The sequence below is a fragment of the Mchenga conophoros genome, linkage group LG9, assembly GCF_057382185.1.
Source record: "Mchenga conophoros isolate Kocher_MC1m ecotype Shallow Benthic linkage group LG9, M_conophoros_male_GT1.1, whole genome shotgun sequence".
Classification (NCBI taxonomy): domain Eukaryota; kingdom Metazoa; phylum Chordata; class Actinopteri; order Cichliformes; family Cichlidae; genus Mchenga; species Mchenga conophoros.
In genome coordinates this window covers 24,663,417-24,690,309 of record NC_140534.1, presented here as the reverse complement: position 1 = coordinate 24,690,309, position 26,893 = coordinate 24,663,417, and the positions used below count along the sequence as shown (strand labels likewise).

The 26,893-nt window shown below is 40.6% G+C and overlaps 3 protein-coding genes across 7 annotated transcripts in view; 2 read left to right on the top strand and 1 right to left on the bottom strand.

Moving 5' to 3' along the window:
• On the bottom strand, positions 1 to 6,731 carry sec22c (SEC22 homolog C, vesicle trafficking protein). The gene is made up of 7 exons (XM_085287105.1): positions 6,452 to 6,731; positions 5,003 to 5,214; positions 4,613 to 4,776; positions 4,277 to 4,456; positions 4,003 to 4,121; positions 3,569 to 3,634; positions 1 to 3,468 (listed from the first exon to the last, which is right to left on the bottom strand). Exons 2-7 carry the CDS (start codon positions 5,182 to 5,184, stop codon positions 3,268 to 3,270), a joined length of 912 nt encoding a protein of 303 aa, XP_085143231.1. The 5' UTR covers positions 5,185 to 5,214; positions 6,452 to 6,731; the 3' UTR covers positions 1 to 3,267.
• Positions 6,714 to 23,960, top strand: nktr (natural killer cell triggering receptor). 5 transcript variants are annotated; one of them, XM_085287101.1, is made up of 17 exons: positions 6,714 to 6,862; positions 8,594 to 8,672; positions 9,222 to 9,296; positions 11,600 to 11,707; positions 12,212 to 12,256; positions 13,630 to 13,717; positions 14,521 to 14,550; positions 15,203 to 15,348; positions 16,073 to 16,292; positions 16,476 to 16,643; positions 16,766 to 16,853; positions 17,045 to 17,193; positions 17,298 to 19,955; positions 20,655 to 20,738; positions 20,941 to 21,000; positions 22,895 to 22,996; positions 23,235 to 23,960. In XM_085287101.1, the coding sequence occupies exons 2-17, from the start codon at positions 8,615 to 8,617 to the stop codon at positions 23,302 to 23,304; spliced, it is 4,149 nt and encodes a 1,382-aa protein (XP_085143227.1). In that variant the 5' UTR covers positions 6,714 to 6,862; positions 8,594 to 8,614; the 3' UTR covers positions 23,305 to 23,960. The 5 variants fall into 5 exon arrangements, with proteins under 5 accessions (XP_085143227.1, XP_085143226.1, XP_085143229.1 ...); XM_085287100.1 differs by having other exon boundaries at positions 17,274 to 19,955; XM_085287103.1 differs by lacking the exons at positions 6,714 to 6,862; positions 8,594 to 8,672; positions 9,222 to 9,296 and adding an exon at positions 12,535 to 12,558 and having other exon boundaries at positions 11,652 to 11,707; positions 17,274 to 19,955.
• A 2,684-nt stretch (positions 23,961 to 26,644) lies between these two features.
• zbtb47b (zinc finger and BTB domain containing 47b) overlaps positions 26,645 to 26,893 on the top strand; it is a 40,564-nt gene continuing 40,315 nt past the window's right edge. Inside the window, exon 1 of the mRNA XM_085287097.1 lies at positions 26,645 to 26,850. Coding sequence (XP_085143223.1) covers positions 26,848 to 26,850 — 3 coding nt within the window. The 5' untranslated portion in view covers positions 26,645 to 26,847. The remainder of the gene's footprint in view (positions 26,851 to 26,893) is intronic.

Sequence of the window (26,893 nt, the reverse complement as noted above, 5' to 3'; positions counted from 1 at the left end):
AAATGGAAAAAAAGACACTATTTATTAATGAAATGTCAGTTTTACCAGATGGGGAAAATGCCCTGTAATCAAAAGCGTTTTTGGCAGTTACAATAAATGACACAGTTCCATCATTTTCAATCATTATAAATAGAGTCACAAAACAGTAAACCCACAATTTATACAAATAACTGTTCTTCATTTTAAAAGAGAAACCGTCCAAGGATTAGAGACTCAGGCTGGTCTCGCGAACATAAAGGGTTTTCTAACCTGCAAACTTGAAAACTGTCACATTTCAGTTACAGGCTGCATTTGTACTGTATGTTTTCTTCTAAAAACAAACTTTATCCTTCGTTTTCATTTCAAGAGGAAAAAAAAAATGCTCCAAATGGTTTGGTTCAACATCTTAAAAACATTTTGTTACAAATCATTTGGTCAGCAGTGTATTTAAATACAGTTTCTCTACTGGAAAATGCTGAATCAGTAAAACCTCCTACATATCAAAAATATTAGCATCACCAAAATCCTACGCACAAAATATCCAGTAGCGGCTGACAGGCATAGGATTTTTAAAACCAATACCGAACAATATTTTTTCTTCTGGCTTCACAAAACATAAAGTTCCTGAACATTTGTTATCTGTAATTTCTTTATGAGTCCTTACTGAGATATCATGACAGCGTACTTTAAAAATAATCTTGCTTTATTGTCACAACAAGTTGCAGATTACTCGTTTATGCTCAGCCAGACTCTACTCAGATCAGCTGGTTGTGTTTGTGGCGTTCACACTAATGCTGCCCACAGAGATGTTGCAGAGGGTCCTCTGGTTCACACACTACACCAACATTCATACCATGGATGAAGGGCGTGTTCTCCATCTCTCCTTTACTTTTTAATTTTTATTTAGGATGGTTATACATAGATGCCGATATCAACAGCGAACATACCCGCCGCGCCAATATAACAGTTGGACTCAATTAATCAGTAGCATAACAATTAAAAACAAAATTATGTTGTTTGAACAGTTCACTATTCCCTAATCTACTTGAAACCTCGCAGCCCCAGTGAACTTCAGTGAATCTAAAGGCTTTTCATCAAGCAAATGCCAGGAGTTCAGGATAAAACAACCTTTTTAAGAAAAAAGTAAAGTCTAGCATTACTAAAGGGCACACATGTGTAAACTGAAGCTACATTACAATAAAACTAATGAGCTTTTTTGTCCCTCTCTAACAGTGCAATAAAGTTAAAGACCTTCGGATTGATGTAAGAAATGCAGCCTTTAAAAGTCCTCGAACAAGGGATCAAACATTAAAAAAAGAAAGGATGGATTTTACATAATTCCTGATGCTACATGTTTAACTAACTCTATAAAACTAACGATCTACTTCCTCTGATATTGAGTGCAACTTTTAGCCATTAAAAACGGAGTGCGTAAGAAAAACAAAAACTGACAGTAAAATTATTCTTAGTCTACTTCTTCAGCAGCACAGCAGTGGTATTTATCTAGATTTCTATGTTTACATCAATGTGAGAAACAAATATTGGATCTACTCCACTCCCTAGGAAATAGAGGCTTTTGAAACAAACCAACAGGTAAACAGAAAACAGGAACATATTCAAAGGATAATTTCCATAACTGTCTCCATAAATAGTGCAGTTTTTCTAACAAACTGCAATATAATCAGTGCTTTTACACGTTCACATACTTTCTCATATGTGGAAACATGAAATAGGAATTACACTGGAGAAGAAGGATTACTTATTGTTGGAAATGCGTACATTCAATACAAAATATGCTGTTTAATATCCTGTTATAGGTAGTTAAAAAAAAAAAAACTTTCATGTTCTTGTCTATGAATTTTAATAATACCTTTATAAGAAGGGCTTGCTTCTTCTTTTTGCATCTTTGTGAATGCATACCAGACTCCCAAGGCCCGTACTATGAAGCTGGATTTGGCAGACACTCATCTTGCTCCTTTGTCTGCAGTGGGTGTGTTGCTTTCAGTCTCTTTTATGTGTTTAACCTTTTCATGTTTCCCCTATTGTATTATTTTATCTTCCTTTGTAAAATCAGCTGCTATACTGCCAGCAGTTGTCCACGTTTGTGATTGGTCAGATACTGCCAACACCACCCCTTTCAATTGAAGGTCCAAAGGAGACCCTGGGTTAACTTCAGGGAGTCAATAATTAGCTTCACGTGACTGCTGAATGCCAGCGTTAGCAAAAGTGAACAGGTAGCATAAAGACACCCTGGTATGTTGAACTTTCTTCATAGTACAGGCCTCAGGAAGAACAGCTAAGGCCGACCTTAGCAATAGCTTAATAAAACAAGCATATTGATATCATCACAATTTAGAGATCAACAGCAAGCTTATTTTGGAGATGAGGTGAAACAACTTTCTTCTAACGAGGGGTCTAAAATGAGTCGTTGTTAAAAAAACAAACAAACCTCAAAATCAAACCACAGCTGAACATATGATTAACACATTCCCTTTCAGAACAGACTGTGAAGTTGCTAAATAACGAAGCCCTTAAATGTGAACCTTTGCAACGAGAAGCTGAGCACTGGCTATAAAATATATAACAAAATAAACCAAACCCATCAACCATATTTGCACTGCCACACAGAAAGAAGTAGAGCAACCATAGCTTTATATTTACACATTTGATTTTTTTTTTTTCCTTTTTAGGCTATAGAGTAATTCAGTTAAGCTACATTAAATAATTTAGTTATCATACGCCTACCAGCGCAGGACGGACTATCTTATTTTCTGGGAAAAGTACAACTGAAATCAATTTTAACTTGATGTCACTGAGTGTAAAATGATTATGAAAAGCTAATCAGTGCTCTGTGACAACAGAAATACTGAGCTGGGTGTGAGAACAAATGCATTCAATTATAAACCCACCAACATAACGGGAAAAACTTTGACTGGAAAAAAAGCTCTTCCATCTTCTTTCAAAACTTTTCCCAAAAGTTGGGCTTGACTGGGATTCATCAGTGTTGTTCTTCATATGCATTTTTTCCTGGTTTGAGGTTAATCGGAGCATTTTAAGAATCCAAAAATCACTGCTTTTTCCGATATTCTTGTTGTACACAAATGTACAGAAAGTTGGAGTACATACTGCACATGAGAAAATACGAGCCTGTTATTGTACTTTTTCAATCTTTTGTTAAAAATCCACAAGACATCTTTGTTATCGTGGATCGAGCCGATTACGTCCTCGCTCTTTCTCGCCTGCACTGAAAACTGCAGCGGTGCAACAAATTTCGCTGTCCTGCGCTCCTCAGACGCCACAGTCGCTGGTTCTGTCTTGGACTTTGCGAGTCAGGATGAGCACGGTAGACAAGGAGGCAACGGAAACGTGGAAGAGGAGCTGCCACGCGTTTCTCAAGCCGAGCAGGTGCAAGTTGCATAGGACGATCACACTTAACAGAGTGAAGCACTTCAGTTTCTTCACAGATGAGTGGAAAAGGTAGAGGTGGCACTACGGAGCGATTCACACGGAGAAGCGTCAGAGAAAGATGGACGGCAGCATATTTCTGTTTGCAATCAAGAGTCAAGCTACTATGTGAACTACTATTTACCTGAAAAACACAGCAAGCAAATGCCAGGAGAAATGCCACAACATTCCAAATGCTTTCATAATCATCCTGCGAAAACAAAAATAATACATAAACTTTTAAAAAAGTTGATTTGTTTTCCGGTCTCAGTCGGCTTGCTGCGTTTATTTCTGATTAATTCACCCAATTTTTGCACACCTCATGATAACAACTCAGCTTTCACCGTAAAATGCTAATGCACAGCGGTCAGTTCAGCCAGCTTACCTTATCTGTAATTAAAATTAGCTTACGCAAGCCTATTTCCAAATATCCCGACTTAAACAAACAAACAAACAAACTGGTTTGCTATGCAAGAGAGAAAGTTACAACTTATGATTGTTTTTCACATCATTTAGACTCCCCAAATAAACAGCACCATATTTGAAATGACAGTAATCAGATGCCAGCACTAATTGTACCTGGAACGTGTACTCCATGAGGTGAACCCCACGGATAACATTCAAAGACGCACACATGATATTGAGGATGAGAGAGAGGATGCCCGGGGCCGTCACTGGTTCCAGTCTTTGATTTTGACCTGTTAAACACAAGAAAGCGACAATATAAACACTTCAAAACAAGAAAACACAATGAGAAGCAAGAAAATATCCTCATTCCTGCATTACAAAGAATTCATACTGGCTGTCAAAGGCAGGAAGCAGAGTGCTCTGTTTCAAGTGCTTTTAGCCTTACCAGATCCAGGACCCTGCTCCATGTGCCCATTTGCAGTGCCATTGGTTAGCTCCACCTCATCCAGGTTTATTACTTGAGGTGGATGGATCCTCAGCTCCTCCTGGACTTCTGCCAAAGTCACCTCTAGGGCCGGGCCACCACTGTGGTTGTACTGCTGCTTCAGCTTCTGAATAATGCTGTCTGTCAGTTGGCAGCAAGATTCAGAGGTAAATTCAAAGATTTAATTTATTTAATTGTGTGTTAACACATCTTAAATTTAAAGCAAAAGAAAGAAAAAACTTTTGCAATCCCAAAAGACACTATCAAATCTATATGAGGCAATTTCGCTCCCCTCACCAAATTCCAAAAATGGATATGGCCTGGCTGCCAAGGCAACAACAGTGCTTTTGAAGCATGCTGTGAACTCCCAGCGCAGATCTTCCAGGAAGCAGAAGGCTTTAGCAACAGGGAGGCTGCAGTGACACACAGTCATGTAGGATACACCCTCTGAAGAGACGAAGCTGAACAGGTGAGAGGAGAAAAGGTGTTTAGTAAACAAACAGCCTGAAGCAGCGTGACGTGGATGCCCCTCTGTTCACATGGACAACACTGCGTATGTCGACCGTACCACAAAACCAAATACGTGCCGATTTGCTTTAAGGCTGTGTGTTGTGCATTTTTGCAGTTAGACAGGTTCTTATGAATCTGTGTGCTGCTGCTGCTGCTTTTCGTTTGTTGCGTGCTTACTATATATTGAGCTCCTGGCCCTTAATGGTCCCTCTGTCGGGGAAGCGGGCCAGCGCCTTGCTGATGGTCTTAATCTGCTGCTTCCTCTGCTGGAGCTCTCGGTTGTGTTCAAAGTCTGTGGAGGCTGACAGGGGGAGTCCATCCCTGACCCGAACCACAAAGGCAAACAGGATCACAGACATTATCCACTCGGTCCATGAAGCACACACTGCCTACGCAGAGCACAAAGCAAGATCAGATTACTGTTATCATATTGATTGGAATAGCACATTTAAGTTGGGGATATAGTGCTGATGATAGCTGTTATATAAACTGTCAGTAGTATAAATAAATACAGCTAGTATCATGCTAATAACACATAAAATAAACTGAGCTGTTAGTCTTACACTCAAATTTAGTATTCTATATTTTTTACACTACATTTTCCTTTCTTATCAAATTGTGTGTTATTATTCTATTATAATAAAATACTTCATGTAGAATATTTTGGTCACAATATTTCTTCTTCTTCTTTCAGCTGCTTCTGCCCCCATCGGACCCTATCCTCAGAATTGTCCTCTGGCACACCAACTCTCCGCATGTCCTCTTTCACTATACATCAACAAAGCTCCTCTATGGTCTTCCTCTTTTCCTACTGCCTGGCAGCTCTGTATCCATCCACTACTCCTGCTTTCCACATATCCAAAGCATTTCAGCCTTGCCTCTCTAACTCTCTAGCTCTAAACCTAAACAAAATAAACCTAAACCTAAATAAAATCTTAACATTCTCACCTCTGGCACCTCCAGCTGTGCCTCCTGTTTTTTTGTTTGTTTTTTTGTCAGTGCCACCGTCTCCAAACCATAAATGAAAGGAGGTCTAACTTGCAAACCATCTAGTAAAACTTCCCTTTCACTCTTGCTGGTATCCTTCTGCCACTAATCGCCCCTGACATTCGTAACACTCCCACCCTACCTGCCTTGTTTTGGATGGTTGAATCCAGGTATGTAGCCCATCGACATTCATTACCTTTCCTCTCCCTCTTAGTTTACTAACTTTCATTCCTCTTTTCTCCGGACAATACCTGCACCTTTTCAGGTTCTCTCCCACTTGCTCTTTCCTCTAAGTACAAATCCCAACGTTGTCTGCAAACATCATATACCAGCGAGACTCCTGTCTGACCTCACCTGTCAATTTGTCCATCACCATTGGTAACGATATTTGTCTACGTGAAATGTGATATTGTTTTCATTAATTCTCCTTACATTAACTAACTAAATAAATAACTTTCCGAAAAAAACTAAACACTGCATTTCAGACTGCATTAGGTTTAGTTGGTGTGAATAGATGGTAACTGAACAGGGAAACTGCGTAGGTTTAAAATCTCTGTAGTCTCTGTAGTTAAACACCACTTAGAAATCTTTGAGCTAAGACAATTTAAACACTCGTGACAACATCTCGTTGCAGCTTACCTCATTATCATGGGTTTCATGCTGCACCTTGTCCCTAAGCTATTGTAGTTGAGCTGACTAATGCATCTTATCACAAACAAAAACACGCCATAAGCAGGCAGGAAACCCGCCCCAGCTTCGCGATGCAAAAGCAATCAATGATCGATAAAGAGAGCCGTCCTTAATAACGACTTATAATAGCGAAGTAAGACCTTAAATCAAAATTAGTCCAGCGAGCTAACTTCAAATGTGCTTCCTGATACAACAAAACCACAACAAATCTTCTACGGCAAGCCGAAAGGGACAAAACTACTAAACTGCCCACCCACCAGTCGGCTTTCTAACCAGCACTCGTCACTCAAAAAAGGGAACTCAAATGCTAAGTGGCGACCGTCAGTGACTAGCTGATTCTTGGCTAGCTACTGTACAGAGGTAAGTTACATAGATCAAAGCTTTTAATAACCTTTGGTAGGATTTTCAGCGTTGAAATAAATGCTAACAGTCTCTGCAAACGAGTGATTTTTTTTTTACGTAAGCTGCTTAGCTAACTTTAGCCAGCTCCTAGCTGTTAGCTCCGCCGCTTTGGAAAAGCGCCTAACATTTGTGTGAACAGTGTTCTCGTTGTAGCCTGGGGAGATTTCACACCGTTTTAATACTCGCAGCATGGCTTAAACCCTCAGTAACCTTAGGTCGTTTTCAGATAAACCCGAGCTACAAGGTGTGCCGTGCTGGCTGCTAACGTTGTACAAGAAATGCAAAAGGACATTCTCGGTTTCTGGGTTTACAGCATTGTTTTAAGGTTTTGTGTTTTGTTTTTTGTTTTGTTTAGTTTTGTTTTGGGGGGGGGAGTGCGCTTTAGTGGTTACTGTAGTCTGCATGACATGCAAGGTAAATATCTAAAGAGCTCAGTGGAGGAGGGACTTCTCCAGAAGTTGGTTATTGTTTTCTATTCGTAGCAGCTACGATCTAACTGTTCATGCAGATGCCATTCCTCGTTAACCAAACATAGTCAAGGCTAGTAATATGACACGAGTTCTGCTGTAAATGCAATGCAGCTCTGCTTATCTGAAAAGACAGGCCTCTTAGGCGGCTATGTATAGATTCAGTATTATCATCTTGACACCTTGATATACTTCCTCCTGTGCAGTAATGCCAGAAAACACTCCAACTTAACACCAAGCTCACTTCTCTTCTTGTGTTCTGGGGGAAAGCTAAAGTTAAACTATAGCTAATAACACAAAACACTGCAGCTCATGTTCACTCACATCTCTGCACAGTTAAAAAAAGAAAAGAAATATTGAGCACATACCATGGACATGAAAAGAAGAGAATTTGATGAATGCACATTGCTGAGAAGTTGTTGTGATTTCTTTTTTTTTTTTCTTTTTTCCCCCCTCTTCCGTACTGTGTTGCACTTTCATTACTCGTAAAGCTCTTTGGCAGTTCAGTCTGCTCACCCACACAAATTCCAGATAGACCAAACATTTCCTTGTACTGTAGCTGTCATTAAAACTGCATTGCTCAGACTAAAAACATTGTGGTTTTCCAACTCATGGCTCAGCAGTAAAGCTCTTCAACAAGTTGGTGCATGGTTTTGAGGAGATTTCTTTTTAATGTGTGTGTGTGTGTGTGTATATATATATATATATATATATATATATATATATATATATATATATATATATATATATATATATTGTCACATGATGAAGGTAAACATTGGGATCTATTGATGGTGCTTGCTTTAATTGTCTGCTGGGTGCTTGTCCATATATAAATCAAACATGCTCAAACTAAAAGCTGTAAATACACTTCCAGATTATTGTTAATGTTACAAAGCAGGCTCAGCCAGAGTGGTGACATTTCAGTGTTTGTCACAGAGCAATAAATATACAGTAAGGAGTCTGTGGTGCGCTCTGCTCGGATTTGCATAGCCTCTGTATGTCCCCACAGACTTCTCTCTCTGTCTCTCCCCTACCATTGCTCTCTCCTCCCCTTTCTGTTTCTTCCTCCTTTGCTGTCATTTAGTCTCTCCGTTGTATACAGCCTCTTTCCAATGTGCTGTGTCTCTGTTGGCTTAAACATACGTATAAAAAAGGGGGGGGGGAAGCATTGTTTTTTGTTTTTTTTTTATGCTTAGCTTCTTTTGTTTTTGCATTTTAGGTCATCTGGACTTTGATCGCAATGGGGGTGAAAGACCGCCCTCAGTGTTACTTTGATGTGGAGCTCAACCGGGAGCCAAGTAAGGGAAATCCTTATCAGTTTACAGGTGGAGGGAATAGTTAGTTAGAGCCTACCTTAACTTCCATACTTTGAACTGATATGTAAAAAAAGGATTTTTAAATTAATGTTATGTATAGATTTTGTTTTTGGTGTTCAAGCTTTTCATTGATATTCATTTACAAAATGAAAGTGGCTCACTCAGTGGTGAATAAACTTGATAGACTGGTTTAGCGTCAGCTGTATCTGTGCTGAGAGGTTATATTTCTATATAACCCCTGATAGCTGCTCAGAATGGAAATATTGACCAGACTGTTTTAGTGACTTTATCCTGAAAGATGTAGCTGATGCCCTTCTTCCACAGCTGTCCCTCACATAGTATCAGACTTGCCATTAGCTACAGAGAGGTTTCTGTAATAGAAACTTGTAGCTTGTAATAGAAAATGTAGCTGTGAACTATTAAAGATTGTTTCCGGTTGTTTACATGTTGTTGTTTATATGTGATTTATTTTGACTTTGTTTAAAGATGATACTTTTAGTGACTCTTCTTTCCCCCTTATGTGTCTTGTAGTTGGGCGTATAGTCTTTCAGCTTTTTTCGGATATTTGTCCCAAGACCAGCAAAAACTTCCTCTGTTTGTGCACTGGTGAGTAATCCTCATTCAGAGATATCTTCCAGTCAAATGTCATGACCTTACAGCATTTCGTTAATCGCATATTTGAATAATTCTGCTTAAAAATGTGATTCAACATGGCAAAACCCAGACTAAAGTGCAAGATTTTCACTACTTTAACTCTAAAATTTCAAAACTACTTGATTAACATGGAAAAACACATTTCATTTATGTAGCTTTCTTTTCTGTGTATTTGTTTAAATTCATTTTTATCAAATGTCAAATTGTCCCCAGTGGTTTCATAACGATGCAGGTAAATAGTGAATTGTAGCAGGTTTTTAAATCGCCAAATAAATAATCCACCAGATAAATAATCCACTTTGTTGACAAAAGGCTGTTTATCGATCAAAGTCTGCACAGCATTATCACCACAGGCTAAAGACTGAAGAGTCGGCAGGATCGCTGATGTGGGAATTATTGTCCAGCGGTAGTAGTGCGTCAGCACTCGTTGGTAGTCCGTTGAGCCACCTGCACAGATTGTCCGTTGTCAGATAGGGGCAGTGTCAAAAATCTCTGGGGTACTCCGAAGCTGCAGAGAAGAGTGATGGCACTATTGCCATTGCCATTCATGGCAGATTGCACAGTGTTTTAGTTTCATTTAGTTTTGTTTCTGCAACACTGAGTTGAAGACACGTATGAAGTGTATGATAGTCAGTTTTTAATTGCCATTTTAATGATATATCCATACACAAGCTCATAGTTTGACACACTACACATGGAGGGAAGCTACAGCAGTTTGAAAAGATTAGACTTTCTTGAATAAACACACACGGCAATGTCTTTGCTTCCAGTTTTGACTTCTTTCCTTTATCAGCACTGACGTGGCGACACCTAACCTTCAGGAGAATACTGCACACACTACCTGCGCTTTAACAGTGAGCGTAAACAGAAGTGGTTCTGTGACAGTGATAACATCAGCGTGCAAAGCGACTAACTAAAAGCTGAAGTGAGGGGAAAACAAAGTTAAAAACAACAAAATTCATTTACTGCACCACACCAGTCCGTAGTTTTCACGCTGTATCTTTTCATCTGTGATGGATTTTTTGGGGGGTGCTTAACTTCCTGTTGAACTTTGAAGGAATTTACAGAAACATATTTGCAGTGGTTTAAACCTCTTTCCAAAGGCTCGTCTGCTTGTACAAATGACCATAAATAAAGTGTTAAAGGGGCAAATTTCACTCGCTGACTGATCGAGTCACAGCTTTAGAGAAGAGGTTTTCTCTCACAGTCGAGAAGTTTGCGGAAGTTTAAGCGTCAGAAACTGTTCAATAAAATAAAATTTCTGACATAATTTTGAGAGATAACGTCCTGTGATGTGCTGCATCACAGATGTTGTCAACCTCATCTGTTTGGCCTTACAGAAGTGCAACTTAACAAGGTTTATCCAAGCACTGCAATACAATAGCAATGAGAACGTTATTAAATAAGTGAAATAAAATGACAATAACGTAATAAAAAACATACACCATTTTATGACTTATGTTGTGGCTGCTCTGTTTTCTAGATATTTCATCACACAGAGCAGTGTAGTGTACTGTAGAGGCAGTGGTTTGCCTAGAGAAAGTCATAAATCTGCAGACACATAGCCGAGCAATCCCCCCGTCTCATTTTTCACCCTACCTGGCCAACGGGAATGCGATGGCAGCAAAGGCAGACATGGGAAAAGGCTCGTTAGTCTGTTCCTGAACCAACACATGCACAGACAGCACACCAGTGAAGCAGTAATACACACCCGCATTCAGCTGGTGCAGTTTGCTGACTTTCTCAAAGTTTCTAATGTGTCCTTTTAGAATTGGATCAGCTCACTCCAAAGGAAACCAAACCCCTGGAACAGTGCCGAAGCCAAAGAAGTAAAATACTAAACCCTTAGCTTAGCTTTTCAATAGGACACACAGCCTCTTTCTGCTGAAAGCCACCTTCAACACATCACCACATCTAATTAAATCCTGCCTTCACGTCATTTCACCCCAGGAGTAAGGGGACTCTGGAGGGTAATAGCTTTGGGCCAGTATTGTGTCCCCGGTTAGTATTGGTCCAGTGGAAGATTTATTAATGAATTTGGCAGTCCTCCAAGGGAGTACCAGCAGGATGCCAGACCAAAGGCATATAGCTTACTGAAAGCCACCACCCAAATGTGGTTTTCATTCCTTTGTGGCAATATTAAAAGCCTTTTGTTTCTTAAAACCATCTAGTAAACACAGAAGCACTTTGTGTATTAGCAGGTTGAGTGTTTTTGTTTTTTGGTGAGAGCTCAGTTAACATGAATGTCATTGCAGGTGAAAGGGGAACTGGGAAAGTCACAAGGAAAAAGCTGTGCTACAAAGGCTCCACGTTTCACCGAGTTGTAAAAAACTTTATGATTCAGGGAGGCGACTTTACTGAAGGTAATGTTATAATCCCCCGTTTACCTAAGAACGTGTTCACAGTGCTCCACCTTTTTCTAATTTGCTAGTTTGTTCGTTTCAGTCCAAAATCTAATGAAAGCCAACAGAGCGTAACACAGCTTATGTGAGCGGGGCGAAAAAACCTCTCATTTGGGTTGTTTTAAAGATGGATTAAATGCTCTCCAGGTGGGAAATGTTTTTCAATAATAACATTAATTAGAGGCCAAATTAAAATGGGTAAAAACTGATCAAAGCTGTTAATCTCATCAAAGTGCCAACATACCGTAAACATGCTCTGCGGCTTTGTTGTGGGTGTTCATGGCAGGAATCCAGGAGACTACAGTTTCCTGAACATGGCAGCCACTTCAAAAATGAGCCCAATAAACATGAATCACTGCTGCCTTTGCTGATGAGGCAGCATCTTTTTCAGCGGCTACACACAATTACACTGCTGCAATATAAAGAAGCTGCTGTGAATTTATTTGACTTTATTAATCTTTGCAGGAAATGGAAGAGGAGGGGAATCCATATATGGAGGCTACTTTGAAGGTATTTGGAATATCAAGTTATCTAATAATCTAATAATAGTGATGCATATCTATACTAAAAAAACAAAGCATGCATATAAAGTTGCATAGATGGTTAATGGGTTTTGTGTGCGAATTGTTCTATGTTTGACTGCGCTGACCTTCACTTTTCCATTGTGTAGTTCTTCTATGTAGTAACAGCAGTAGGCTTTATCAAATCAAGATGGAGAGTAGGCATTCTCTTTACTGAAAGCTACAATCTTCCTGCCTAAAATTTTCAACATATTCTCTTATTTATAGAGTGGTCTTTTGCAAAATGAAAAGGTAAGAGATGTACACAGCTCCGTAACACCATGCCAACATCGTCCCCACCACCTTCCTCAGTCAGTGAAAGCAGTGCAAATGCTCGCAGCGTCACAGATTCACATTTGTACTGAAAGGTCCCCCCCCCCGCTCAGATTAGGGTTTTTATGTTAAATAGGTGGAACTAGCAGGACATGGAGCCAGAACCAGACGGGTGGTTTTGCTCATCAGTAAGAAGATATTCCACTTTTAACTTTTATATTGTATATCATCTCTTTGTTAAAACTGTACATTACGGGGACTATTTTGTTTTTGCAAAGCACTCATTAATCTCCAGCTTTGAAAAACCCCTTGAAACTTGAAGTGATCCAACAGCGTCGCACCGCCTTATGTTACTGTTACAGCCGTAACTGCTTTTTCTAAGCAGGGCCCTCAAAGTAAGCACTGTCAGTGATGGTGCTTACTTTTGAGATGGACCAGACCCTCGTTGAGAATCTCCTAAATCAGTGGTTTGGACATTTTTCTCTAACTTTTTAAAGCTTTTAGAAACAAAGCTTATGTCACCCTGCTAAACCCAAGGGTGAACTCCAGAGCAATATGTAAACCAGACTTCTAAACACAACTTGCAAAGTTCATTCCTGGTAGCTGTGCAAGCAAAAGCTAATGGTTCCTTTTATAAATTCGACTGAGTGTGTTTTCTGGAACTCCTACAGCGGATTAACCCTCGAATATATCAGAATGCAGCTCTGACTTGAAGACTGTGATGTAAGGTTGACTTTGAGAAATGCACGTAATATATTGCACACATCAGCAAGCAGATCTGCTTGTAGCTATGATGTGAACAGAAACCAGTGTGGTACCTTTTCATCTGAAAAGTGCAAGTTGTTGAAAGTCATTACTGGTTTGGTACTTTATAAACAGACTGCAGTAATATTTGGCCCAACAGAAACCTTTTGTTAGAGCTGACTTTATGGAAGGATAGGTTGGTGAGACAGCGAAAAGCTTTAATGAATTAATAAACCTTTTTGTTTTTTTTTTTTTTAAATGATTATTTTTATTAACACTTGAATCCTCTGCATCTGCCCCCGACAGATGAGAACTTCACTCTCAAACACGACAGAGCCTTCCTGCTGTCGATGGCCAATCGTGGGAAGGACACCAACGGCTCACAGTTTTTTATGTGAGTAACTTTTAAATTAAAACATTGCTTTTAAGAACTTACCCCCCAACCACCATTATTTTACTGTCATTCTTAAGAAAGTTTCTTATTAGTTTTTGCTTTCTATCCCTTTTTTTTTTCCTGTTTTGAGATTTTAGAGTAGAATTTGTCATTAAGTGTGACCATCAGCAGTCCCTTCTTCTGTGTGCAGTTAGTTTCAAAGTGCAGAGAAACATTGGATTCATTCTTTTTCACCTACAATTGTTACATTTTTTCTCTTGCCGTTTTTGTGTAAAATTTACAGAAACTCTAGCATCCTGCTCTTCCAAGGTAATGTGTCTCAAAGGCTGTGTTTCTCTCTCTCCTGACTGTATTTATCATTGAGTAGTTTGTCTTTGCAATTGTTGGACTTGCTTAAATATTTCACAAATGGCTTGAGGTGACTCAAAATGTTATTTTGGCTTCCGTTGTCACAAAAGCAGGTTCTGAACATACGATTGACATTTTCCTCCATGATTACAAATTCTCGAAGGAGGAAATGTAGATATGTAGTCTTTGTGCAAATTGATTTTTATAACACAAAAAATGATAATGTAATTTACCACACTCTGCTGTTGAGTGTTTTCCTAATTGAGTTGCAATCAGATGTCATTAAAGAAAGGTTTGTTGCACAATTCCTTTTGAGATTTTCCCTGTGGTACAGTAGCATCCCCGCTTTGATCGAGGTATTTGTTTATTGTTATTCTTTTCTCTTTTTTCCCACTTTCATGGCCCGGCTTCCACCTTTGGTTGACTCCCCACCTCACTTACTGCTGGATAATCAGCACAACTAAGATGGCGCCTCATCTTGATGGGTAGGTACATCTGATATTATTATTTCACATTCTAATTCTATATAGAAATCTGAAAATGAGACTTTCAGTGTATTGATATGAAACTTTTTGGGGAAAAAGAATCCCAACATCCCAACAACTATTGTTAGGTTTCTATGTTACTAAACTGATTATAGCATGTTTGGCGTTAGTCACACAGGCTGGCAATCACTCAGCAAGCACCTGTTGCTTAGGAAAGATGTGTATTCCTTGACCGGTTGCTGAATATTTGCTGGCTGTCACTAAGTGAAATGGGTTGCAAATAGGTTGGTTCACCAAAAACCCTCCTGGTGGTTCCTTTGGTCTTTAGCAGATTGCCTCGGTCACTCGTAGTTTGCATGGAAGACGCTGTGCAAACAACGTAAACGGACAATTTTACCGAGCATCAGGAAGCAACCTCCAGCAACCACTCGCAGTTGCTAGCTGTTAAGCAGGCCTGTGTGAGTGGGATTTTAATAGATTAGAACCCTTTTGGTAGTTTTCAAACTTTAGCTCAATGTACTGTGCTAATGTAGGATATTCTGTCATAGGAAGTTGATTGAGGCAAAACCTAAATGCTCTCCAGGGCTTAAAACTAACATAATAGTACATTTAATGTTGCTTTTAGTTTCAAGTCTGTCTTGCGTCTATGCAGAGTCCACGTCGTCTTTGGTCTGGTCATCTCCGGATTTGAAGTGATAAAGAAGATTGAGGGGCTGAAGACTGATTCTGCCAGCAGACCGTACGCTGACGTGAGAGTGATCGACTGTGGTCAGCTGATCACCAAGTCTGCAAACGATGGTACGTTCAGTAACCTTCTTAATTGGAAGGATTAGCTTTGTTGTATTTATTCATTTATTTTTGATAAGTAAATCTGATGAAAAGGTCCCATGCATCCTGGGTACTGTAGTTTTTGGAGAATTGTATCCAAATTTTTTCTTTGATCTTTTAGAAGATACTATTAGACAATACCCTTAGACCCACTGTATGAAATCTTTGGGTTTGTTTAGATTAGATGTGTTGCCACTCAGCCAGTGTAGTGTGACTGTAAGTTTTGTTATAATACAAAAGCTTTAATAGAATATCTGTAGTGAAAGTTACATATTTTATGCTCATTTGTTTTTGTTTCCAGTGAGGGATAACGTGTGTTACCTGTGATTATAACTGGCTCGTATTTCATGCTCATGTTCATTTTGTTGGCGTTTGGATGCCAGCGTCTCCCCCCGCCACTGGCATTAACACGGGGCGTGTAACTGGATCTTCTGTTTAATGAGGATCAGCGAGGTGATCTCTGTGGAGTTCAGTTGGCTTCAGCCCACCTGACTCTGCCAGGGCTGCTTTCATTGCCTTGAACATACCAGGAAAGAACAGACAAAGCTTTTCTTGTACTTGTACCATCATGAAAATGACTCCTGGCGTCTGAGCTTTCCCTCTTCTTCTTTTACTAACTATACGAGTCAAGTATTCTTCAGAATTAGCACATTTTAATTTATTTCCACACGTTCTGTTGTATTTCTTCCTGCAGTGCTAGAAGGCAAGCGGAAAAGAACTTCCCATTCTGCTGACTCGTCCCTGAGCTCCCATGACTCGTTCTCCCAGTTCTCCTCAGTGGAGTCTGAAAGTGAACTTGATGAAAAGCACAGGCGTTACAAGCAAAAGAGACATTCGAAAAGTAAACGGCCTAAAAAGAAAAGGAGACTGTCAAGGAAGGACAAAGATGCAGATAGTCTGCCTTCCGAGCAAAGGTGATTTTTATTTATTTTATTATGTAAGTTCTTGTTCATGATCACATTATAACGTTTTTTAATAAATACTTACACATATCTTGTGTGTTGTCAGTTTTCACCAATTGACTGTATAGACTTCAGTACTGACATCTGTAGGAGCTTTTTGTTGTTTTCTTAATAAAAATATAACTGCTGTCACAGCCCTGTGGGAAGAGAGCTACGAGAGGGAGAGAACGAGGTGGAAGAAGAGAGGGAGCTGGGTGGGAAGAGAGAGAAGCCCGTTGTTCGGCCAGAGGAAATACCACCTGTGCCAGAAAACCGCTTCCTGCTGCGACGGGACATGCCATCTCAGGAAGATAAAGCAGATATGTCAGTTCAAAGTTGTGCTTCATGTATATACTTTTTTTTTTTATTAATGAGCAACCAAAACACTAATCTAAGTAAACACAGCAAGTGCTGCAATTTGATTTCAATTTCAAATTAATTTTCAGAGTTGAAAAAGAAGAAGCAACTCTTCCAGCTGACCCGAAACCAGCTGTGTCCAAGTCTGGACGGAAGATCAGAGGCAGAGGAACGATAGTAAGCTCACCTCAACTAAGATCAGAGATTGCTAACATAATGTATATGTAAATATTCAAATTTTTGGATTTCTTTTTGAGTCACAGGAGTGAATTTTGTAAAACGTGTTTATCTAGTCTAACTCTTATGCAGAATTAGTTTTAATGAATTGTTTGCAAATGCACAGTTTTTACTTTTTTTGTCTTTCGCAGCGGTATCACACTCCTACGAGGTCTAAATCACGCTCTGCATCTGTAGAGGAGCGTGGAAGCAGTGAAACTCCACCGCACTGGAAAGAAGAAATGAAGAGAACCAAAATTTATCAACCCCCAAGCATCGAGCGGTGGAGCAAAGGAGACAAGTATGACCAAGTGTTTTCCTTCCTAACTTTAAACACTAGTTTTCCTTCTATTTGCTTTCATGCGTCTTTTGGCTTAACAGATTGAATGACCATTCCTCAAGCAGATGGGACAACAGAAGCGACTCTGCGTGGTCCCAGTCTGCAGAGCACTCCTCAGACCACAGCTCGGAGAGGTCCAGCCAGCGCTGCCAACAGAAGAAGGCGAAGAAGAAATCTAAACGCAAGAAAAAGGCCAAAAAGCGGAAACATAACAAGAAGAAGAGTTCCAAGAGCAAACATCAAAACCAGTCAGATGGAGAAAGGTCTGTGTCTTCAGAGAAAGGGTGCAGAAAATCTCATTCGCTAACTCGTTCTTCTTCGAGTCAACACCACTCTTCAAACAGAAGGAGACGCCGATCCTCGGGGTCATACGGAGATTCCCGATCCTACTCTAAGTCATACACATCCAGTCGATCCAGATCTCAAGGAAGGTCCCTGTCTTACTCAAGATCTAGAAGCCGGTCTGGATCTAGAGGGCGATCTTTCTCTAGATCTAGGTCTTGGTCCCATTCTCACTCCCGGTCTAAATCAAGGTACAGATCCAGATCTTTGACGCCACCCAGAAAAAGGAGTTTTTCCAGATCTCCGAGAAAGAAAAAAACAAGCAAACCAGCCACCATGATCCCTGTGAGCGAGAAGCTTCAAGAGAGCAAAGTCGCACCTGTCCCCAGACTGCCAGCTGTCCCGGCTCCTGAAAGTGTCCCTGTGATCCCATTGAGCGACAGTCCACCTCCCTCTCGCTGGAAACCGGGTCAGAAACCATGGAAACCCTCCTACATCCATATTCAGGAAATTAAAGCTAAAGTAGCTCCCAGCAACATTTCCTCCACTGGGCAAGCAGTCGATAGCGCAGCAGATAAAGCTCAGACTTCAGCTACGCCAAAGTCTCTGCCAGGTGACTCTGAAGACAACACAGCACAAAAACCTTCACGGCGCTCACGCAGCAGGTCATCCAAGAGTAGATCTTACAGCCGTTCTTATAGTCGCTCACGGAGTCGGAGTTACAGTAGGTCCAGGTCCAGGTCCACTCATCGGCACAAGAGCAGGTCATCGTCCTACAGCAGATCAGAGTCTGAAAAGTCCCCAAAAACAAGTAACGCAAAGAAGGAGTCACTAGACAAGGAGTGGAAGGAGTACTACAGTTCTCTGAGCAGAGTAAAGAATTTGGATAAGATAATTTCAGTAAGCCTTAGTCAAGATGGTCACTCAGGATCGGAGAACAGGACAGACAGTGAGCGCAGCCCTGGTGTCATTGGCTCTGTGGAGCAAATAAAAGACAAGGGAAGCTCAGAGGATCTGGAGACGAAGCATTGCAGTTCAGTGCCAGCAGAGACTTTTAATAACAAGTCTGAATGGGACAGTGACAGTGATAAGGTGAGCCAGAGCAACAGCGCTATCCCATTGAAAATGCAGATAAGGGTGGCTCAGTATGCCGAGTCTCTGGAAAAGAAGTTATCTTCGATCTCTGGATGGAATTCAGAAAGTGACTCTGAAAATTTAACAGCCAGGACATTAGCTATTTCTGAGAAAGAGGAAGGGGAAGCTAGTTCAGAATCGGATTATGAGATTTCCAGAAAAACATCTGATGGAGGGAATGCTCCGGCAGCTTCTGGTCAGTCAGAGGAAAGCCCAGAGAAAGCGGCAGAGCCAGAGAAGCACAAGAGCAAGAAGAAAGCTAAACGTAAGCATAAACATAAGAGGAGAAGTGAGAATAAAGGCAGTTCCCACCACAGTAAGGACAAGGCCAAGAAAACTAAGCGAAAACATCAGAAGCTGAAAGAGACTTTTCACTGGCAACCACCTTTAGAGTTTGAAGAGGAGGAAGAAGAAGACGAATCCAAAAGGGAAAGACATAGTCCTGGAAGAGTTGTTAAAAAAAGTGCTGATGTTAATAACCTCAATGCAAAGGACCAAACTGCAAGCTGTAATCCTACTAAAGAAGAAGAAAGGGGGCAACAGAGGACAAAAGAAAGTATCAACAAAAATGCAAAACACACTGAACCTCATCTAGAGTCATCCAACAGGAATAGCGCCAGCGATTCTCACTGGCCAAGTGTCCAGGAGCCGGAGACATTAGATGACATGGACATTTGTACTCCGGAGCATGATGCTGAAATTGTTGAACCTTCAGTCTCATGTCATCCTCACAACAGCGTTCCTAAAATAACCCTAAAATCTACCTCAAACTCTTCTGAGATGGAAAACAATGACACTGCTTTATCTCATAGCAAAGAACAGTTTGCCGTTAGTTCCACAACAACAGCTGGCGGATCGCAAGACAAAGGAACCGCTGGCAAGCCTGCTGCCACTGTAATCAATTTAAAATGGAGGCCACTGAAAGGAACGTCAGCTGTACAGACTGTGAATGCTCCCCCTGTCACTGTGAAAAATGTCCAGGCTCAAGAGAACCAGACCGGCAACATGCAGGGAGTGAGAATGGAGATAAAAAGCAAAAGCCGGGTCCGACCGGGATCTCTGTTCGATGAGGTCCGTAAGACCGCGCGGCTCAACCAGAGGCCGAGAAACCAGGAGAGCTCCAGTGAAGAGAGATCCCCCTCTGTGGGAAATGCAAAGGGAACGTCACGCACACGGTCTCCAAAGACGTCCAGGTCCTTGTCTAGAAAGTCCCGCTCTGTTTCCAGTCACCGGTCACGCTCCCGGGGGTGGTCCCACTCCTACAGCAGGTCCAGGAGCAGATCCCGCAGCTCCAGCTCCTCCTCCAGGTAAGTGAGAATAAAGCACTGCGATGATTTACAGACGCCACCTTTGAATCTTAATAAATTGTTTGATGTGAGTAGGAATGGTAATCAAGGACCGTTTTTTGTAGAAAACCGATTCCCAGTAGTCCAATTCCTTGGGACTATTAGTCTGGCTGCTTATCGATCAATCTTGCACTCACGCTACAATCAGCTGACTTTAATTCACGTGACAGAGGAAAATACCAACTTAGTCTAGAGCGTGGTTATGTACGAGATCAATGGTAAAGTGGAAAACTGCATCCAGGACAGAAACAACCGCATTATGCTGCTAACACAACTTCAGTTCTTTGCAAACAGCATAGTATAACAAATTACTTGTCCCAGTAGTAATTAAGTAACGTGCTGCATGACTTTTAAGAAAAGTGTTGTGTGTAACAATGACTTTTTGAGTAACGACTCTAACACTGATCACAACAAAGAGGGGAAATCTCAACACGCACAAACATTTGACCCACAGCATGCATTTCATTTAGATGAATGTAATTTCTTTACTGCTGTTTAACAATGGCATTGACTCTCAAAACTGAGCCAGTGAGAACCCAATAACAATTGATAAGAGAATCGAATGGATAAGTGATGCTGATAATGGAATCGCTAAATTCTTTTCAATTTCCATCCCTGAATGTGAGTGAGATGTAAGTTACAGCATCGTTGCTGTTTTAGGAGCCGTAGCCGGAGTTGGAGGAGACGTGGGAGAGGACGATCTCGCTCTCGCAGCACCACGTACCGCAGTTACAGGAGTCACAGGTACACTATGAAACACTCATGGGACAAGTGCAAGATCTGATAGGGAATATTCTGTAGTTGGCATTTTAGATTTCTGTGTTGATTCCTAAGAAGAAAACTCAAAAATGTCTTTATAAATGTGCCCACAATGTTTTAACAGTTACTAATCTATGATGTTGAAGTTAAACGTCTGATTTTTGGTGTTTTCTGTTGTTCCCGTCAGCCGGACGTACAATAGAAGTCATTCCAGAAGCCGCTCATATATTCGCCGGAGAAGATCCAGGTGTGTGAGGACACTTAAGTCACATTTAGAAATGTGGAATTGTTCATAGAAACGCAATGAAGTATGTTGAGCTTAAAAAATGGCAATATAATTGTAACTGAGAACACGTATAAGTTTGTAAGAGATCAGCTGATTTTTTTACAGCCCTCATAATTTTGGCCAAATATCGCTGAGGTTGTGAATATTTTCTGCTTCGTCTTATTAAGCAGCAGGTTTACCAGCAGGACTGTTGGTCAGACAAAGAAACGTTTAGACTTTTGATAAATAGTATAGATATTTCAAAACCTAAAAGCATGTGCAGATCCATCAGTATTTTCAATAACATTTAATGTGGCACCACAGAAGATGAATGCTTGAAACTGGAAAAACAAAACTCGGTACAGTCAGATTGATGGGATTGTTGTAATGATCGGACTTTAGACCAAAAACAGGATCCATATGTCTTAAGATGGACACAAAACTTTGAGCTGAAGGTCTTTAAACAGGGCTTGAAAGGTTTTACAGTAGGGCTGTGCGATATGACCAAAATCTCATATCCCGATATAAGACATCTATCGTCCCGATAACGATAAAAATCACAAAATCTTCTGTAAATTCTGTGAATCTCGGGCAGCTCGACTTGCGTGAAGTGTTTCCAGCTGGGCGTCGTGTACCTGGAGTCGAGTGTTTTAACTGACGCGTGAAACTATATATTTTTAGACATAAGTTGTAACGGCCGCCGTTTCTTTGTGAGTATTTATTACACGGCGTGCTGCGGGGAAAAGCCTGTTCTAACGTTTGAGTCTAAGGTTTATTTTTTAGCACCTGGCGGCTCTTTTTTGCTTCTCATCCCTAAATACTCTACATACTATTTCACGTGATTCAGTTTATTTTGAAAAGTCTCAACAGGATCTTGAGCTTTATTGTGAAAGGTTTATGTGGAAAATAAACAAGCAGACACGCGATGCTGTTACCGTTGTTGTTGCTAACGACAACGCATAAAAACAGGCGCTTGTCCGTTCGTCGTGTGGTTATATTAAATATAAGAGAAAGAGAGAACTTTAAGAAATTAATATAGCCACTACAGTGACCATCAAAACGATGAAAAAATATTGCTGTAAACAGTTTATTTTGCGACACCACGAAACAAACGATAGCGTAAAATGAAACGATAGACGTTTTTATATCGTCATCCGATCTATATCGTTATATCGAACAGCCATATTTTACAGGGTAGTAAAATTAATACTGAAAAGTCTGCTGTTGGCACTAAATGTCACCTTTTAAAATACAGTGTGTCAAAGAGAATCATCAGAATTAAAAATATATTATATTTTATAGTAATGGACATAAAATCTTGAAGTAAATGGCTTAATATAAAATTTTACACACAAAATTGAAAATATCCACAAGTGCTCAATGTTAACACACGGCATCCATACGATAGTCAAACTAGTCCAGTACTTTTGCAAGCACATCTGGAGCCACAGCTGTTGTTACGTATCAGAAACCACATGAAACTCACCAATCCGCTCTTTCTAACAGTACATTCTAACAGCCGATTCCCTGACACATTGTGTTCCCTTATACAGTGATCTGTTTACCATTGTTGAGCTTGTTTTTCACCGATTACAACTATTAAAATATTTAAATTCTCAGTGATGTTGTTCTTGTTTGCTCATATCTATTATTGTTGGACTGCATGTCCTTTTAAAATGATAAGTAACCCACTTTTTGCTGCTTAAAAATAGTTAAAGTTAAGCTTATGAAGCCCTGATAATTACTTTTGAGCTGTATTTGTAACCATGTCAGAAATGGGTCTTAAAGCTCTACATGTCATGACTGAATTCGGTGTCATTCTGTTGCTATTCCCAAAATAATATCTGTGTTGTCACCTGGCTGGATGTTAATGCAGGTCAGACTCCTATGACAGCTATTCCAGTCGGAGTCGGAGTGTGAGCAGGAGACGAGGGCGCAGGCGAAGTGACAGCTACAGGAGCTCAGACCGCCGATCGCGGTAAGACTGAGTTCCCAGGTGAACTCTGACAGACACTAACGATGTGGCCGGTCTCACTTCAACCTTTTCGCCCTCTCAAATCTTTCTGTCCTGTTGAAAATCCTTGTTTTTTCACATGTGTTTTGGTGTATTTAAGATAAAAGAAGCCAAAACACCCCACTAAATGTTCTCCACACGTCTGTGCATTGTAAACACCTCTGCAGTGCCTCAAAGGTGAAACGTTTTCTTTTGTCTGCAGGTCGTATGGCTCGTCCAGTCGCAGTTCTTCTAGGCGCAGGAGCCACAGTCGCAGCAGTCGGTACAGCTGAGCTGCGCCTTAAGGCAGCCTGCTGGTTTACACCCGATGAAAAGGATCAGAACCACAAAGTCTGGACAATGTCATATATTCAAAGATCAGCTCCTAAAGCTCTAAGAGGAAGAATTAAATCCAGTCTTATGGTCAGTTTAACATGGTTGTGTATGTCCACCTGGCACAAGCTGGCATTATAATTACTGAGGAAATGAATGTAAATTTATAAACCACTTTACAAGCTGATACAAAGGCCTCCTTTTTGGGGCTGTCACAACAAGTGGCTGAAAATCTGCCAACACAGTCCATCAAACAGAAAGTTTGAAAGTGAAATATACTCTATACTTAATACTAATATTATGACAAATATGCTCTAAATAATTTTATATTCATGGATTGTGTTTTCTACTTCTTTTATACACTGAAGTTGTTACAGTTTAAGAGTCCAATCGTCTCAGTCTTGATGTGTTTTTGAGGTTTTGCATTAAGCTTTGAAAGTTTTCCTAAAGTCATCACTGAATGGAATAATTTGTTTTTATAACTTTTTTTTTTCAGTGCTTTTATTTTATTGTATCATGAATGTTCAAACTAAACTCAAAGTATGGTACCACAGATGTAGGTTTATTCAGTTCTAAATGTTTACATTTAATAAATACCAACACATCTTGAACTCTGGTCTGGTATTTTGTGTTTTTCTTTGCTTTCTCAGGATCTCTGAATTATTTGTACCTCAGCAATGGTGCCATCTACCTTCAGTTTATATCTGTAGTGTGTTTAACTATGTGTGCTTAAGAGAACAAAACAGTAAGCCCCACCATGAAGTGCTAACTGTGCCATATTCAGTCAAACGGATGATGTGGATTCCAGTTTTCTTTCATTACAAATAGAGCAATGATTCCAATCATGTGTTACTTGTTCTAAGAACTGTCCATGAGCTACATGTTATGGTCAATAACCACTGTATTAGGTAGTGCTACAGTTTGCCTTTAGGACTGCTAAATTCCTGTAAACATTCCTCAGAGATTTGTCCATATTGACATGACATCATCACACAGTTGTCGGCTGCACATCCGGGATGAATCTCCCGTTTCACCACATCCCAAAGGTGCTCTATTGGATTGAGACTGTGGAGGTCATTTGAGTACAGTGAACCCACTGTCATGTTCAAGATTGTGCTCAAAACAGCCTGGAGAATGTAGCTACACTATGGTCATAAAGGGAAGGATGTGGCGTTTAAACTATGTACAGTCGGTTGGTACTAATGAGCTCAAAGTGTGCCAAAAAAATATCCATCACACATCACAGCACCACCACCAGTAGCTTGAACTGTTATTATGATGCAGGATGGATCCATGTTGTTTATGACAAATTCTGACTCAATCATTTAAAAAAAAAAGTAAAATCAATCTTGTCCAATTTTGGTGAGTCTGTGTCAACTGTAGCTTCAGTTTCCTGTTCTTTGAGTGGTGCTGGGCGTGGTCCTCTGCTGCTTCAAGGTTCAGTGTATTTTCAGAGATGCTCTTCTGCATACTTTGGTTGCGATGAGGGGTTATTTGAGTCACTGTTGCCTTTGCCTTTACATAAAAAACGGTCATTTTTCAATGTTATAGAAAAGCTAAGACATCTCCCAGATTAAAAGGCGTTAAAGAACAAAAGGAAAATAATATATTAAGCTATATCGCTTGTTCTTTTCTCTTGGTTTGTCTAAAACGTTGAATTCCTGGTTTACCTGAGCAACCTAAACAGCATAATGTGTTTGTTTATGCCTCCTGAACATGAATTAATACAGGTATGGGACTTTCTCCATGTTGTAATTCTTCCCACCTTGCTATGATTCTACAGACAGGATATTCAAAGGAGGTGCTGTGGTGCAGGAATCTCACAGGGGGCCTCGAGACAAGCATGATTTACCAGAGGAAACCTAGCCTCAGCCCAGGACTCCAGGGATGTCAGGAAGTTCCAGTGAGTCGAACATGAGAAAATACAACTTTTGTTGGACAAAACATGAAAGGTGAAATCTTGTCTTGTATAAGAAAATGTGTTTAGTCACTCCTTTCTGACCACTCAGTGTGGTAAAGTCGCCCTGTACCCTTAGCAAAAACACAGCCCAAAGCATGTTTCCACCTCCGTGCTGGACTGTGTGGATAGTGTTCTTTGGATCATACTCAACATTTCTCTTCCTCCAAACATCAGGTTGAGTTTGTGCCAAAGAGCTCAATTTTGGTTTCATCTGACCATAACGTTTTCTCCTAAACCTTCTCTTATTCATTTAGATGTTTACTGGCAAACTTCAGATGGGGCTTCTTGAGCAAGGGGAGCTGCAGGATTTCAATATATAGTCTGTTACTAATGGTGTTCTTGGGACCACAGGAGGAGCTTGTGGGTGGCTGTGGCTCAGGTGGTAAAGCAGATCAGCTACTGCTTGGAAGGTTGGTGGTTTGATCCTTGGCTTCTCTAGTCAAATATCCTTGGGCAAGGATACTAATCCCAAGTTAGCCTCTGATGTGTTCATCGGAGTGTGAATGTTGGTTAGTTTGCACTTGAGTTTATCCATGTTGTATACAGCGCTTTGAGTACTCTGGGAGATTAGAAAAGTGCTATATAAGAATCAGTCTGGTCCATTTTGGTCCGATCCGCCACCTTTCTCATGAAAGATCTTGCATGGAGCTCCAGAGTGAGGGTTTGGAGCCCATTCCAGCCTTGTGCAGGTCCACAGTCGTGCCTGGATGGAATTGAAACTAGCATGAAAATGAGAGACTGTTTATTTCCTTTGAAGGGAGCAGACCACTGGGTTCTTCTTGTATATAAAAGATGGGCGATGTGGTTCCGTTAAGTGTTTCAAAGCCATTCTTGGCCCCCAGTAGCAGGTAATGGGGCCCTTATGTAAAGAGGGAATTGCAGTGCGGATTTTTACTTGAAATTTTGCACATTTTGTGGATTATCTCTTAGTTACCATTTTGCACAATGTGCATAACATAACCATATTTCTGCGCTCTTAGCACGCACTCAAAAAAAAGAAAGTTACGATAGCGCACATGTGTGGCGCCAAATGAAGTTAGGATGACTTCTGTAATATGGGAAACCGGTGAACTCGCTGACCTCCGCATCTGTCTGCCCGCCCTGACGTCACACCGTTACAGGAGCGCACAGTGAGAGAAAGCGCACCCGGGGCTTTGCGCCATCTACGCCTGCGTCTGTATTCCTCCTCCTAGCTTTAAAACGCTCACGTGCAGTACAAAAGGAGGAGAGAGAGAGAGAGAAGCGCCTGTCTCGCAACTCCAGCGTTAAACAGTACCGTGTCCCTTTAAAAACGTCTGACAAAAAAGCCCATATGATCCCTGAGCTCCAATCACCAATTCCTTCTGCAAAAGCAGCCTCTGCATTTTTGTCTGTCTGAATGCTACAGCAGCACGGGGGGGAAAAAAGATTCAGGATAAGGCAAAAAAACAAAAAAAAAACTGGAGAAATGTGACAATCCAACGGTCATTTTCATGGCGAGGGGGAAACTGGTGCGAAAGGAGTTATTCTGGGACTCCTTTGAGCCTCGAAACGCTGGATCAAAATGGTAGGCTACAGAGCAGAGCTGCATTTTTGTTTATTTTTTTCCC

Bases quoted from the DNA above. Each gene is read 5' to 3' on its own strand.
- nktr (XM_085287100.1), top strand. From the start codon at position 8,615: ATGGGGGTGAAAGACCGCCCTCAGTGTTACTTTGATGTGGAGCTCAAC. The intron at 14,551-15,202 runs GTAGGTACATCT...GCGTCTATGCAG, and splicing joins ATGGCGCCTCATCTTGATGG to AGTCCACGTCGTCTTTGGTC. The intron at 20,739-20,940 runs GTACACTATGAA...TGTTCCCGTCAG, and splicing joins CGCAGTTACAGGAGTCACAG to CCGGACGTACAATAGAAGTC.
- sec22c (XM_085287105.1), bottom strand. From the start codon at position 5,184: ATGTCTGTGATCCTGTTTGCCTTTGTGGTTCGGGTCAGGGATGGACTC. The intron at 4,457-4,612 runs GTGAGGGGAGCG...GCCAACTGACAG, and splicing joins ATATCCATTTTTGGAATTTG to ACAGCATTATTCAGAAGCTG. The intron at 3,469-3,568 runs GTAAATAGTAGT...ATCGCTCCGTAG, and splicing joins TTGCTTGCTGTGTTTTTCAG to TGCCACCTCTACCTTTTCCA.